Source organism: Patella vulgata, chromosome 6 (genome assembly GCF_932274485.2).
Source record: "Patella vulgata chromosome 6, xgPatVulg1.2, whole genome shotgun sequence".
Taxonomy (NCBI): Eukaryota; Metazoa; Mollusca; class Gastropoda; family Patellidae; genus Patella; species Patella vulgata.
Window position 1 is genome coordinate 55,862,364 of NC_065884.2, and position 13,192 is coordinate 55,875,555.

The 13,192-nt window shown below is 36.1% G+C and overlaps 1 protein-coding gene across 1 annotated transcript in view; it reads right to left on the reverse strand.

The window, feature by feature from the left end:
• LOC126823555 (ER membrane protein complex subunit 10) overlaps positions 1-13,192 on the reverse strand; it is a 42,759-nt gene that overhangs the window by 19,126 nt on the left and 10,441 nt on the right. The window contains exon 6 of the mRNA XM_050552462.2: positions 8,542-8,638. Coding sequence (XP_050408419.1) covers positions 8,542-8,638 — 97 coding nt within the window. The remainder of the gene's footprint in view (positions 1-8,541; positions 8,639-13,192) is intronic.

Here is a 13,192-nt window from a genome sequence, read left to right on the forward strand (position 1 = left end):
CTGGTGTGTCCACTCATTTGGCCGAATGAATTCAGCTGCAATTCAGAGCCGATTGATTTGGCCGAATGATTCGGCGCTATAGGCCTAGTATGTCATAAAAATGCGACACTTAACATAAGAAGTTCAAATTCATTTCATTGTCGTTCCCTCCATATAGATACCGAACATTCTTCGGCAGCCTCTGTCCATGTTTCTAGTTCTGCAGTTGCCATATTGACACAGAAATGAAATGAAATGGGGTTTAACGTCCTACTGTTCTGCTCCTACACTGGGCTAATGAAGACGGGCATACACCATACAGTGTGCTATGAGGGAAATTTTGCCCGGGCAGCGGCACTACGACCTACTCTTCTATGGAATTCCAACTGCCAAGGGATCTTTTCTTTTACGTGCACGCCAATGTGTACACGGGACCTCAATTTTTCGTCCCATCTGAAAGACTAGACAGCTGGCCTTGTCAGGCCCTCCGTCCTGCATCACTGACAAGGCGAAACCACGCTGGAAAATCTGGATGAACTTTCCGGGCCAATGCTGGGATCGAACACCATATTGACACAGTCAGATGAGAAACTGGAATAAATGTATCTTGAAAACATAGATGGACACGGACTGACCTGTTGCCAGTAACTACTGAATGTTGCCAGTTGCTTTCAAATTCGCTCAGAAATTAATTGCAACTAGCTGTACCCAGTCACTGGCTCATTCTACGCTAGGCTTTACCGAGGAAATGACAATTTTCATTTCTGTTATTACATGAACAATGCTAGAGAGAGAATTTGCCTTGTAAGCGATATTTTTACTTGCTGTTTTTTTGCCAACTTATTTTTTACATGGAACTACCAATCTATACACTGTTTTTCATCCAACTGCTACCCCCGCCACAGGGCAAAAAACATTTTTATTACTGATATATCCAGATTACCAGTTTTCTATAATGAAAATGAAGGTCCAACAAAACATGATAAATATGTTTGTAAGATGTGCTTAAACTTTGTCTATGGAGAGAGAAAACCCACCAGGTTGGACAGGCGACCGGGGAATCGAAACCAGGCCAGTTGACTCAATGACAGACCCTATGATACAGCCCATGTGCCATTCGCCCATCTAACCCTCCTTTTCTCGATAGAACATATTGCATATTATAACTTATAGGAGAAATAAATTTTATTTTCTGATGTGTTCCAGTTATTCTGAAGCAATTAAATATAATATTCCCTCAAGCATATTACATCATCACTGTTAGTGTTATTTTGTTGTGTGCTTTATTCACCCCATGTCCCACAATCGTTTCACCTCTGGCTATTTCAACACAATCTATTTTTTTATCGGGCTGTTTCATCCCCCTTGTTATTATAATAGCAGTCAATTAACTGAGTTGTACTTATTGTTAAATAAACTGTTAAACACTTACTTATTGTTAAATAAATGTATGGAATAAATAAGTTTTACTTGTTGATGGGCGTATAAAAGTTATTTTAAGTCCTATCAATTACATTCAGTGAAATATGTGAACAGTCCGAATTGAAGGACAGTCGTACAGTATACACATTTTTTTTATTTCTATTCTGTTGTTTATGACTCAGCCATTACTAATTACTTCTGCATTGTCTTGTAGGATATGTTTTTTCTTAGTTCATTACAAATGATGCCAGAAACCATAGAACACACGATTCGTGTACTGATTATAAAATGTTCATTCTGTCTTAAATATTCGATATTGGGATCCCATATTTTCACGACCTGATAACAACATCATAATTGATTGAAATGGACGAATAATGAATAGTTCATGTTTTTAATTTTGAATATTATGGATAATAGAGTTAGAGGTTTAGCTCCTTTAACATTTGTAGTAGATTGTCAGATATATTTCTATCGGTTGTTTGGACATGTTTTACAATGATGGCTATGTATTTACAACTGAGTCTGTCGAGGAGACATCTTTAATGTTTTTATCATTTTAAAATCAGTTATTGTAGATTTCCAAATTATCACAAAATCTGTTCCAGAATTCTGCATACAGAAATAAAAACACCATTACCGTAAAAAACAGGAAGTCAATCGGCAAACGTAATTGATTTCGACCAAAACATTCCATTTAGTAAATGACAGAAGCATTACATTACATCAGTTAATATGATTGGCTAATTACCTGTTAGAAATGTAAAACTATCATGGGAGTTGATAGGTCAAATCTGTCATCAATTTCTCGTGTAATGTATAATTTGATATGGTATACGATATAGAAACAGACCATTTCATGTCGTCAATAATAATAAATCTTAAAGCACCAACATGCAAGGAATAAAGGTTAAGTATCTTGTAGACCTATACTGCATGTGAACTTGAAGGTCATTCATCTGATACAGAGTTAAAAGACTTTCGCAATATCACTGTAAAACAAATTGGTAAAGATACATTCCCGCGCACAAAATGTGTGATTTGAAGATATATTTGGACTAAAAACATATTCAAAGTAATTAATCTGTCAAAATTTTGTTTCACATCCTTCTAAAAAACATCGTATTCACAAGGGAATACCCCTTCTATAAAAAATATATTAAAAGAAGTCATTTTTGTGTCACGTGACTTGGCTGACTCGGTACCTAGCAACAGGTGTGAAGCTGGAGGAGAATTTATTACATATACAAGACGATGTTGTCTTTAATCGCTGTCCATTTATCATAAATATTGAAGTCTAATTAAATTCTTGGATTATCCACTGCCCACGTTTTTTTGGTGGTTTTTATGTCAGAAACTGTTGTACGTTTAAGCTCACCATCAAGTTTATCAACTTATACATCAAGTGCTCACTAATGCTGAGACATCAATCGAGCAGACATTCTTAATCTTCAGGTTGCCGGTTAGGGAAACCATTACATTTTTGTTCTGTATGCGCTCCATGGGTGTTTTTCACGGATTCCAGTATTTTTCTAGTAAGATTGGATGTTTCTACTTTCCATATATACCAAAATTGACATACTTTTATTAGAAATACTTGTCGTAAAGTATCTTTAAACAATACTATTTTTCAGGGTACTAGTCAATAAGTTTTTCCGTGCAAATCAAGACCTTGAACTTGATTGTCATTTATATATTTTGGGAAACATCAAATTATCTACAATGTAATGATGTACTGTACTCAATTTGCTTATTTAACATCTAATTAAGTAAACAAAATCAAAATATCAATGGCAGATAATCTCTCAGCTTGGAGTTAATTGGATTATGTTAACAATATCCTATAGTCTATTGATGTATTATGCCTGCAGTAGCTGTCAAATTTTGACAAATTTTCAATTCATCATTTTGTTTTGTTAAACAGAACTGAACCATTTTTGGATGGACTTTCCTTTTAGAATATTGTGGTTTGCAAAGGATTAAAAATCAAATGATGGGAGAGAGAGTGAGGGAAATGGGGTTTAACGTCCACTTGACACAAACTAGGTCATTTCGAGACTAACATATGGTTTAATTTTATTTGAATTATTTGCTTGCAGGTAGGGTCTTTAGCAGTAGGAGGAAACCGGAGGACCCGGAGAAAACCCACGAGGTTGGACAGGCGACCCTACTCCTTGTCACGTACAACCGGGGATTCGAAAACATGCCAGTTGGCTCAATGACAGGCCTTATGATGTACAGCACGCACATGCTAACCATTCGGCCATCCAACCCCCGACCCCCCATCAAATGATGGTCAGTGGCTTTAAACATTGCATCAGCTTACATATTGATGAAGGTAAAAAAAATATGTCTAGAAACCAGGGCTCTATTCTAGGATACAAGGAATTTGACTGGCATGTATATACTTCTCAACGACATATTTAACCCCCATAAAATAAAGTACTTATTAAAAAAACATTTTGATCCAAAACTTATTCAAATCTATAAATTCTTACGTAACTGGTTTCCATTAATTTCCCGACCTTGCTTTTAACACTATATGTAGTTACATCAGTGTAAATAGAATTTCACGACCTGCTATTAACACTTGACTTAGGTAGTTTTTTCCAATTAAAAAGTTTTGAGAGTGATTTGAAGCAAACATTTGAAAAATAAATTAGTATGAAAATGTTTTTTAGTCCAAAAAATATCACCTAATCACACAGTTTCTACGTGGGAAGGCATCTTTAAAGATACATTATGTAAGATTTAGAGAAAGAGCTGGTCTTTCTTGCTATATTAGTTAAAAAAAAGATAATACGAAATGAATATATTGAAAATTTCATTTAAATTATTGGTATATTTGCGACTTTTAAGGGTTCTTTTATGTACATGCCCATGTGTATGCCAGACTTCAGTTTTTCGTGCCATCCAAACAACTATGCATTGTACCTTGCCAGGTCCTCTGTTCTGCACCACTGACCAGGGGGAATGACACTGGATGATCCAGATGAACCACCACAGCTCTGATGATTTTGAAGCAAGGATCAAGAGGTAAACAGAAATGACCTCCGGAAATCACCCACGAAATTGATGGTCAACTTCCTTCAATATTTTTATCAAATGACTGTGACCTGTTGGGCTCTTTATGGTTACACAGATTAAGATCAGCTTTATGTTCAAAATGGGATGGATTTAACATTGGGAGAGAATCACTAGTCTGGGACCAATTTCAAAATGGAGTTATCTCGTTCGTACAACCTGCATATGTTTTTTTCTCTCTAAAAATGTCTCTGAGATACAATTATTTCAGATACATGTACTCTAACATGTCCGTTCGTATTCAATAATATATCATGCTACAAGGTCATAAAGCTTCTCTGATTATCATGTCAAATAGGAAGATAATGGAAATGAACATATGATACGCTACGACATTTGTCCATTGATCACACATCTTGACCTGTGCTGGTCACATTACACAATTAAACCACAACTTTACCATCCTACGTCGTAAATAAAATATAATGGCACTCATCCATCAAGATAAAATAACAAGATAATAACCACTGCTGCACTTGTTAACAGAAATGTAATTGACAAGTGAAAATAGATTAATAAGCACTTAGAAGACGTATGCAATGTTTTTTATTACATAAATTCCCACCGTAAAGCAATAAAAATTTTGGGGCTTTTTTTTATCTGTGGGATGAAATAATATGATCATTTTCACAGAGGATTTATAACAGCATAAATATTGGTTTTTACATAAAGGTTGACTAGAAAGGTTTGGGTTATATGGCATGTCTACATGTATCTATTCCCAACGCATGAGTTATGAGCAATTATCAGCTCAATAACCATTGCTATATTTTTTATAGTAGCCTAAAGAGTTATTTTTCTGTGTCCAATTTTGTTGTCAACTCTGAGCTACAAAAAAGCAGACTTTCTTTTGAAACCAGACCTATCTCCTGTGGCTAATAATAATATCACAATAATGTCACATTGAAGCCATACTTTAATTGATTATCTTATATACATTTATGTAGCCCCATTGTTCATGAAGGAGTCATCCCGTTATGCCCCCCACTATTGTTCTCATAGGAGCAGTCAAGCATGGGGATTATCAAATACAGAAAGATTAAAACTATAGTCGACTTAACAGAAATGTGAAACAACTTTATATATAGTTTACTACATTGCCATAATTTACGTGAAATAGACAAAAGAATATCTAAAACAAATCATAAATCCACAAAATGTGAAATACATGTAGTGTTGGCATATTCAATAGCACTTTTTACTCACATCAACAGTTCAGTTCTTAGATCATTTATACAGTGTTCAAATATTCTATATTTTCACCTTAGAAATAAATTGCACATGAACTTGAGCGTTTAAAATTTTTAAAGATATGTTGTAAAACTATATTCATTGATTCATGAGTAAATTTTGAATGCAAGAGAAGTGAATAATATATAAGATACCCTGACACATGAACTTGTCTCATATATTTTGATCATTAACTAGATAAACGGTAATAATAATGAAACAGTCTATAATCCTTTATTTAAATTTTCAAACCTCTTTCGCCATAACACAGTTTGATTGGGGGGCAGTGCAGGATTAAACCTACTTTAAAAGATACTTTCCTGCATACAAACTGGGTGTTTTGAACAAAAACATATTCAAACTAATTAATCTATCAAAAATTTGCTTCAAATCCCTCTCAAATCTATGTTATCGTGGGAAGATACAACCCTCAAGCTATAAATAAACTGTTGTTAAGATGCCATGTCTTTCACCTCACTTGGGGGAGGGTCAAGTTTTCAGAATGTATTTTTTGTTACTTACTGTTCATTTACCATACATAATGAGGTCTAAGTAAATTCTTAATTATTTTCTGTCAACTTCTTTTTCCACCGTTTAATTGCAGAGTCTTTTGTACATGTACGTTGACACCCCTCAATGTTCCCAAAACCGCCTAACCCTTTGATGAAGAAATAACAACCGCTCCTTCAGTCAAGATAGCATACAATAAGCTGGCAGACAACACAGTGAGGTTGCTAGTTAGTGATACCCGGAGATTTTTGCCCAGTGCTTGCCTCATTGTTTTTTTTCGGGTAATCCAGTAATATTGGGAATCTATACTCTCCATATATACCAAATTTTCCAAATAACCACCTGATAAATACTTTCGGGACAATGTATCTTTAAACCTAATTTTAGTTGATGATAATAAAGTAATAAGTAATTTTGGGACAATGTATCTTTAAACCTAATTTTAGTTGATTATAATAAAGTAATAAGTAATTACTAAAAAAAAACCATTTAGTAAGATTTAGATAAAGGGCTGGCTGTTCTTGCTATACATGTACATGTAATAAATTAAAAATAAATATATGAAAAATGAATGTATGGAATTTTTCAGTCAATTTACTTTATTCTGAAAAAGATAATGTTGGTTTGAGGTTTTGAGGTGAAATAACTATAAACTTCATATTCTTGTAATCAACTACCATTGTCATCATAATAAACAAAGTCGTAATCTAAAAATTTTGGATTGGCCAGTCATGTACATGGATAATACAGAAGGCTTTGTTTTATCCACTCAATATCAAAGCCATCCGATGGTGTAGAGTTAATTATGGACTTGACATGTGAATAAATTTCTAATTAATAATCTATGTATTTAAGCCAGAAAAACTACTGGCAATAGGCCAATTTAGCTCTTACATAAAATGTCCTTAATATTTTATTCAATAATGGGCTTAAACTAATGTTGGCAAACATGGTTCTAGATGTTTGATTTTGATTATACTGCAATAAATATGACCTTTACTTCTAATGAACTAGTGCTGAATGTCCCATCAATCACAGTTTATACACACGATTCATTAAATACGTCCCATGTAACAAATTATTAAAGAGCACATCAAATGGCAAAACAAAATTATGTACGTATAACCAGTGGTTATTATATAAACATTACAGCAAGTTCACAACAATCTGACTAGAATTATTCGCTGAATAGATATTCAACCATTATTCCAGGAAAATTAAATCTGCGCTTATGGAATGAAAACTTTTTTTATTTGCTGAAACTACAGTTGTGTATGTAAAACAAAAGTTGTTTGTGTGATAGGGACTATTGTTAATAATGAACCATATATCAATCTTAAATGGAATAACTCTTGCCTCCAGAGAATTCACCCGATTCAACTAATTTTGGTTCTAATTATCAGAAATCATTCAAATTTGATGAGTTTATCATCCCCAGGTGTATATTTATCTTTAAGGTAACAAACCGTACAAAATAGGTTGTCTGAGCGATTTATAAAGCTTGTCAAGTAAAATGTTTTGAATTTATGAGAGTAAAAGATAGGATGCCAGGCAATGAAACATAAGTCCAGAGCAGCTAAAATGCAAGAAGTCAGAACAGTTCATAAAATTTGTTGCATTGTGATTCTTTTAGCAAAAAAAAAAGAAGGAAAATCTGTATACTGTATAACACATCATTGGTGTGTTGACAAGATTCTATGACATAATCAAGGGCAATAACTCTAAATCAATTATTAGCAAATATTGTTATTCAGCACTTGCAAATCTTGATGCTTGTTCTCGCACTGATCAGCAGTGAATATTCAATAGTCCGCTACAGTCACTGATAGGAATGACATCGATGCGACTTAATGAGCCCCAAATATTAACTTTTTTCCTTCTGCAAATTAAATTCTTGAAGAACATTTTTTTTTAAGCATTAGAAAAATAACACAGGTGTTTTGAGTATATATAGGTAAAAAATATTTCCTATTTAGTGTAAATGGGTATGTCAAATGAGTTAAAGGCACCATTCTTCCTGGTCTAGTAGCGTCATATGTAAACAATGCATGCGTTATTAAGCCAATGATTGACCCCGCGTGATGCGACGTCACATGAGGAAGCAGTCATCTTTTACAGAACTATTGGTCTTCACAATACCTCTGTGAAACAGATTGGATTGTTCTGTGCAAATATCTGAAGTTCTATGGGTTTATCAATAAATAATCAAATTCCACAGGTTATGATTGGAACTCATAGTTTATAACTTTTCAGTGACCTTTCAATATCTTAAGATACAGAGTTGCAAGAATGAACAAAACTGAAATTACAACTTACATATTTTCCAAAAAATGATCTGTTATCGCTTTGACCTCCCTTTTCTTTTTCAACTTTATCTCTATTCATTTTATCAATGTATGTCTGAGTATCAGGGCTGTAAAGAAAACAAATTATAACAGAAATACTGAGTACTTCATACAAAGGAAATGAAATGGGTTTTAAACGTCCTACTTTTTTACTCTCACTGGCATACAGTGTGCTATGAGGAGAATTTTGCTTGGAAATAGGGCTGAACGATATTTGAAATTTTTATTATTGCGAAATCCATATATATATATATCCACAATATATTGCCATTATTGCAATATTATATACTGCTTGAAGACATAGAGTCAAGCGATATATTGGATTATTGCGTTATCAAAAAATTATTGTCAATAAAATAAACATATTCTGATATATTGATTTATAAACTTAATTGTCCAGATTTAGTTAAACAAAAAACTTATGCCTTAATAGATCTCCGTCAAGTATGGTTTCATAAAGTATGAATTTTTATGTATGACCAATCTGATAATCTTTGAAAGAATATTGAAGGAACGGCGATAAGATTTGATGCAAACGTTAATTCTGGTTTCATATCCTTAAATATTAATGAACAGACAGCCGTTTGCACATAAGGCCATATTCAAAACATCCTCTTTGTTTACTGTACAATTATCTTTCATGCATTAAAGGAAGGTAACTCTAGAAAAGAATTCTAAATGGCCCCAGCTCAACAATTATTCCTACACCGTCACCAACAAAACAAGGGCAAAAACTATTTTTAGCCATTCTCCGCCGTTCTCTCCTCCCCCCGCCCTTTTGCATGGCGATCTTTGTTGACTTTTTGGTGTAGAATTAAAGAAAATGGTTTGAATATACATTACCTGCCAGGAATATTCATGTTTTTGAGGCGGAATGATACAATAGTTAAGAGGTTGGTTAGGTTGAAATATAGAGCGGAAAACTCAATGTTTACTTGTCTCTACTTCCAATTTGTGTACCTCAAGCTCTTTATAATGAACCTTGTGCTGTTCATTGAGACTGTAGTATATTCGCGTGTTCATGTTTACTTTTGTCGTGTACGGTAATTCTGGTCACTGAGCGAGCCGATCATTTTTGGAGTGTAGTTAATCGAGTCTATTTTACTTCGCGTCTGCGCATTATCACCGAAAATAAAATAAAATATAAACACGAGGAGCTGAGCGAAGTGACCAGGGTTTTCGTCGCATAATCTTTTTACCGCTACTTACTTGAAGAAAATAATAATATGGGTTAGCACCTAATACTGTGTTGTGTTTTTTCATCATTAGAAAGGTGCGCGTAAGCTATCTGGGCAGCTGACGGAACGGCCATTTGAGTTGAGACTGAGCATAAAGTACGTTTGAGAACACGTGCGCGGTCGTCTCTGTCAGCGAGACAGAACAGTAAAAAGATTGCAGAATTCCCTAGTTCCATGAGTTGTGAATAAAAAGACCTCCCTGGTTTTAAAAAAGAGCTGAGAAGAAAAGGATTGTTTCACCAACTTGGCCTGTGCGTGAGCTGTGAACAAACTTTACAAATTTTCCTGAGTTTGAGAGCTGTGAGTGTGAGAAAATGACTGCAGTGGCTACAACCATACGGAGCCGTGAATAAAACGTTTGCCGAGTTTCCTGTTTAATAACCGTGAGTAAACAGACAGAATCGACAGCCGCGAGTAAAATACATTACTGTTTAAATATAAACTATAAACTGCCTTTGAGCCATGGCAACCCCTGCAATTTCCAACAACTCTGCAGTAGAGAAAGATGACTCGCACGATGTAACCTCAAGTCACCATCCCTCATACAAGTCTATGACTAGTCGTCATACTCGTAGTTCAGAATTATCGAGCTCTGTTCAATATATTGAGACTAAAATACGTGTTGCAAGAGAGAAGTTCAGATTTGACGAGGAAATTCGCAAAATTGAGTTAGCTAGGAAGGTAGCTGAGGCAGAAACCCAATCCAAACTTGAGCAAATAAAAAATGAGCGAGAATTAGCTGTAACTGAGGCCTTGTCGTTTGGCTTCGAGACACTAAGCCATACTTCATCAAAAGTCAATTCTGTTGACCCTATTGATAATAGTTTCAATTCCACTGACCGTACTCGGCGTACTGCACAATGGATACAATCCGAGATAGGTTCTGAGATCGGAGACCTCCCACATGAGAACAACCAGGGGCCTACACCCCACGAGAAGAGCCTTACTACGATTGAGTCACATCGGCCTACTGAGCTACCTAGCCCTAGGTCCACTGAGCAAGCCCACACCAGGCATAAGGAGTTACCTTTCGAGCAGCCCCCAGAGCTATCCCTATCCAGGCCTACCGAGATCTACAGAAATGAGAACCTTACTGAGTTGTTACCAACAGCACCTGTATTTCAACCCAGGTTTGAGGGGCCTACTGAGCAATGTTTGACTAGGCCTAAAGAGTCACCTCGTGATATACATAACGAGCAATCGTCAAACACCCCCATATTTCAACCTAACCATGAGCTAACACTGAGATACACACCTAGTATGCCAACGCATGGTGACCCTAGACCATTTGGGAGCACTAATCAACAAAGCAACTTGTTTAACACTAGGCCACCCGAGCACTCTAATGACATTAGTAAGAGATTACTTGCTTCACTTGCACTACCTAAATGTGAGCCTGACGTGTTTAGTGGAGATCCCGCCTTGTTTCTTCCTTGGAGGCAAGCATTTAAAACCTTAATATGTGAAGCTGAGGCTACACCTAATCAAGAGATTACGTACTTACTGAAGTACACCAGTAGCAAACCTAAAGAGCTTGTAAATCAATTTCGCAGACGAATACATCCCGATCCCCAGGTCAAACTAAATGACCTTTGGTCAGCACTAGAAGAAAGGTTTGGACATACTGCTGAGGTAGCGAATAATTTGATTGAGACTTTACTGAAGGCTGCTAACTTTCGTTACGAAGATAAAGAGGCTCTTCAGACATTTTATGACACTTGTGAGAACTTAAATACACAAGAACCTTATTTGAAAGGCCTGAGCATCCTGAATACTTCGTATTTCATGAAAACCTTAGTTGAGAAAATACCTAAATCCATTAAAGAGAAATGGGACAGTAAAGTTACCAAACACATGGTCGATAATAGAAGTGATGATTACCCACCATTCAAATCCTTTGTTAAGCTGATCCATAACCTTTCACTAAAACAGAACCATCCATCTATTGCTAAATTACCGAGTCAAGAGAGTGAGCACAAAGGTTCGAGATACACAAGTTCGAGACCTGACAACAACCTGAGTTCAAAGCCTAATCCTTATAAGCATGGTTTTAAAGACAATAAGCCCAGTACACACACCACTAGTCTCAAGACTGACGTTAACTTAGAGCCTAAACAAGAAAAGTCGAACAGCCAATGTCCGATCCACAAAACCAACCACCATCTTTCTGAGTGTCGAACCTTCCGAGAGAAAAGTTACGACGAGAAACTGCAGTTATTAAAAGAGCTTGAGATATGTTTCCGTTGTTTAGAGGGGAAACATTTTGCCATTCACTGTACCAGGAGAGATATATCTTGTCCTAAATGTAACAGACGTCACCTATTAGTTCTGCATAAAGATGACAGAGATGAGACGAAGAAGAAAGAGTTGGCACCTTATAGTGGGGAGGCTGTAAAATCAGCATGTACCAAAATTTGTGGTGATGGGACTGTCAACATGAGAGGTAAAACCTGTGGTAAATTAATCCTTGTCGACATTTACGAATTGAGCAATCCTGAGAGAGCAGTGCGAGGATATGTCATTATAGACGACCAGTCCAACCACTCATTAGGATCAACTGAGTTATTTGAGGGCCTACAACTGTACGGGGATGAGCACGAGTTCACACTCGAGACCTGTCATGGTAAGGAATTATGTGTAGGTCGCAGAGCAGAAAATCTTTGTGTACGCACAATACGAGGAGACGAATTTCCACTTCCGAGCATAACTGAATCCAGTAACGTTCCTGATGGTACCAACGAGATTCCAAATCCTGAGCTTGTTAGACAAATACCACATCTTCAGTGTATAGCTGATTATCTTCGACCAATTGACAATAAAGCACCCTTCCTTCTTATTATTGGTCGTGACGCACCTGAGTTATTGAAAGTACGAGAGTCAATAAATGGGCCTATAGGAGCAGCATGGGCACAGCGTCTTGATTTAGGATGGACAGTGAGTGGAGTTCTGTGCTTAGATCGCCAAGGAGGAAACGTCCACATCATAGCTAGAAGAACGTCTGTTGGATTTGAAACCAAGTATGAGCCTTGTGAGAATTCCTTCATATGTAAACAATCGCCAAAAGACGACTACCTGAGTTTGAGTTTTAATGAGTTTTATACATCACCGAGAGATAACGAGATTGGTTTGAGTCATGAGGATCGACAATTCCTGTCTCTTATGGACAAGAGCTTCCATAAGAACCAGTTGGGGAATTGGGAAGCACCTCTTCCTTTTCGGAATTCTGATGTTTATATGCCCAACAACCGTATTCAAGCTGAAAAAAGGTTCCAGAGTCTATTGAGAAATTTCAACCGAAATCCACAACTTGAGACCGATTATTTCGAGTTTATGACAAAGCTGTTTAAAAAAAGCCACGCCTCACCTTCTACGAACACTGTTGAA